This window comes from Alligator sinensis, unplaced genomic scaffold (genome assembly GCF_000455745.1).
Source record: "Alligator sinensis unplaced genomic scaffold, ASM45574v1 scaffold156_1, whole genome shotgun sequence".
In the NCBI taxonomy this organism is placed as follows: domain Eukaryota; kingdom Metazoa; phylum Chordata; order Crocodylia; family Alligatoridae; genus Alligator; species Alligator sinensis.
In genome coordinates, this window is record NW_005841844.1 from 2544221 (window position 1) to 2544721 (window position 501).

Below are 501 nucleotides of genomic sequence, written 5' to 3' on the forward strand. Positions count from 1 at the left end.
CAAACAAACAAACAAAAAGGTCAGCCTGAGGCAGAGAACTGGTATGGGCAATTTCAGTCTGTTGTTAATGTTTGGCAAAGTTTTAGGCGACTTAAAACTGGTCTTTAAAATGGGAGGTGCTTGGCAACTGTGATAATGGGTAGGGCTGGTAACACCACCTTATAAAGCAGATTTGGCTCTGTGAAATTCTTGTTTAAAGCTTGTAGCCTTCATTGGAATAAGAAATAAACTGTGTTGCTTTGTTCAGCATAAATGTCACAATAGTTATGCTTGTTTAACCTTTTCTATAATTTAAATCTAAATTTAACCACATGGAAAGAATATCAGACGTAAAAAAAAAAAAAAAATCTGCTGGCGAGGGGAAAATGTTGTAACCCAAAGAATGTATTTTCATTTGGTACTAAATTACCCAGAAGCAATTACTAATGAGCTATCTCTCTTGTACCCAAAAGGAGTTTGCCCTTACAAAAACAGAAGAGAGTGATTTAAAAGAAGAGAATG

General features: G+C 35.3%; 1 protein-coding gene across 8 annotated transcripts in view; it reads left to right on the top strand.

Annotated features, from left to right (window-relative positions):
• Positions 1–501, top strand: part of SIL1 (SIL1 nucleotide exchange factor) — a 335801-nt gene that overhangs the window by 183856 nt on the left and 151444 nt on the right. For all 8 annotated transcript variants that reach the window (XM_025206016.1, XM_025206046.1, XM_025206021.1 and 5 more), the window contains one exon: positions 453–498. In XM_025206016.1, coding sequence (XP_025061801.1) covers positions 453–498 — 46 coding nt within the window. The remainder of the gene's footprint in view (positions 1–452; positions 499–501) is intronic.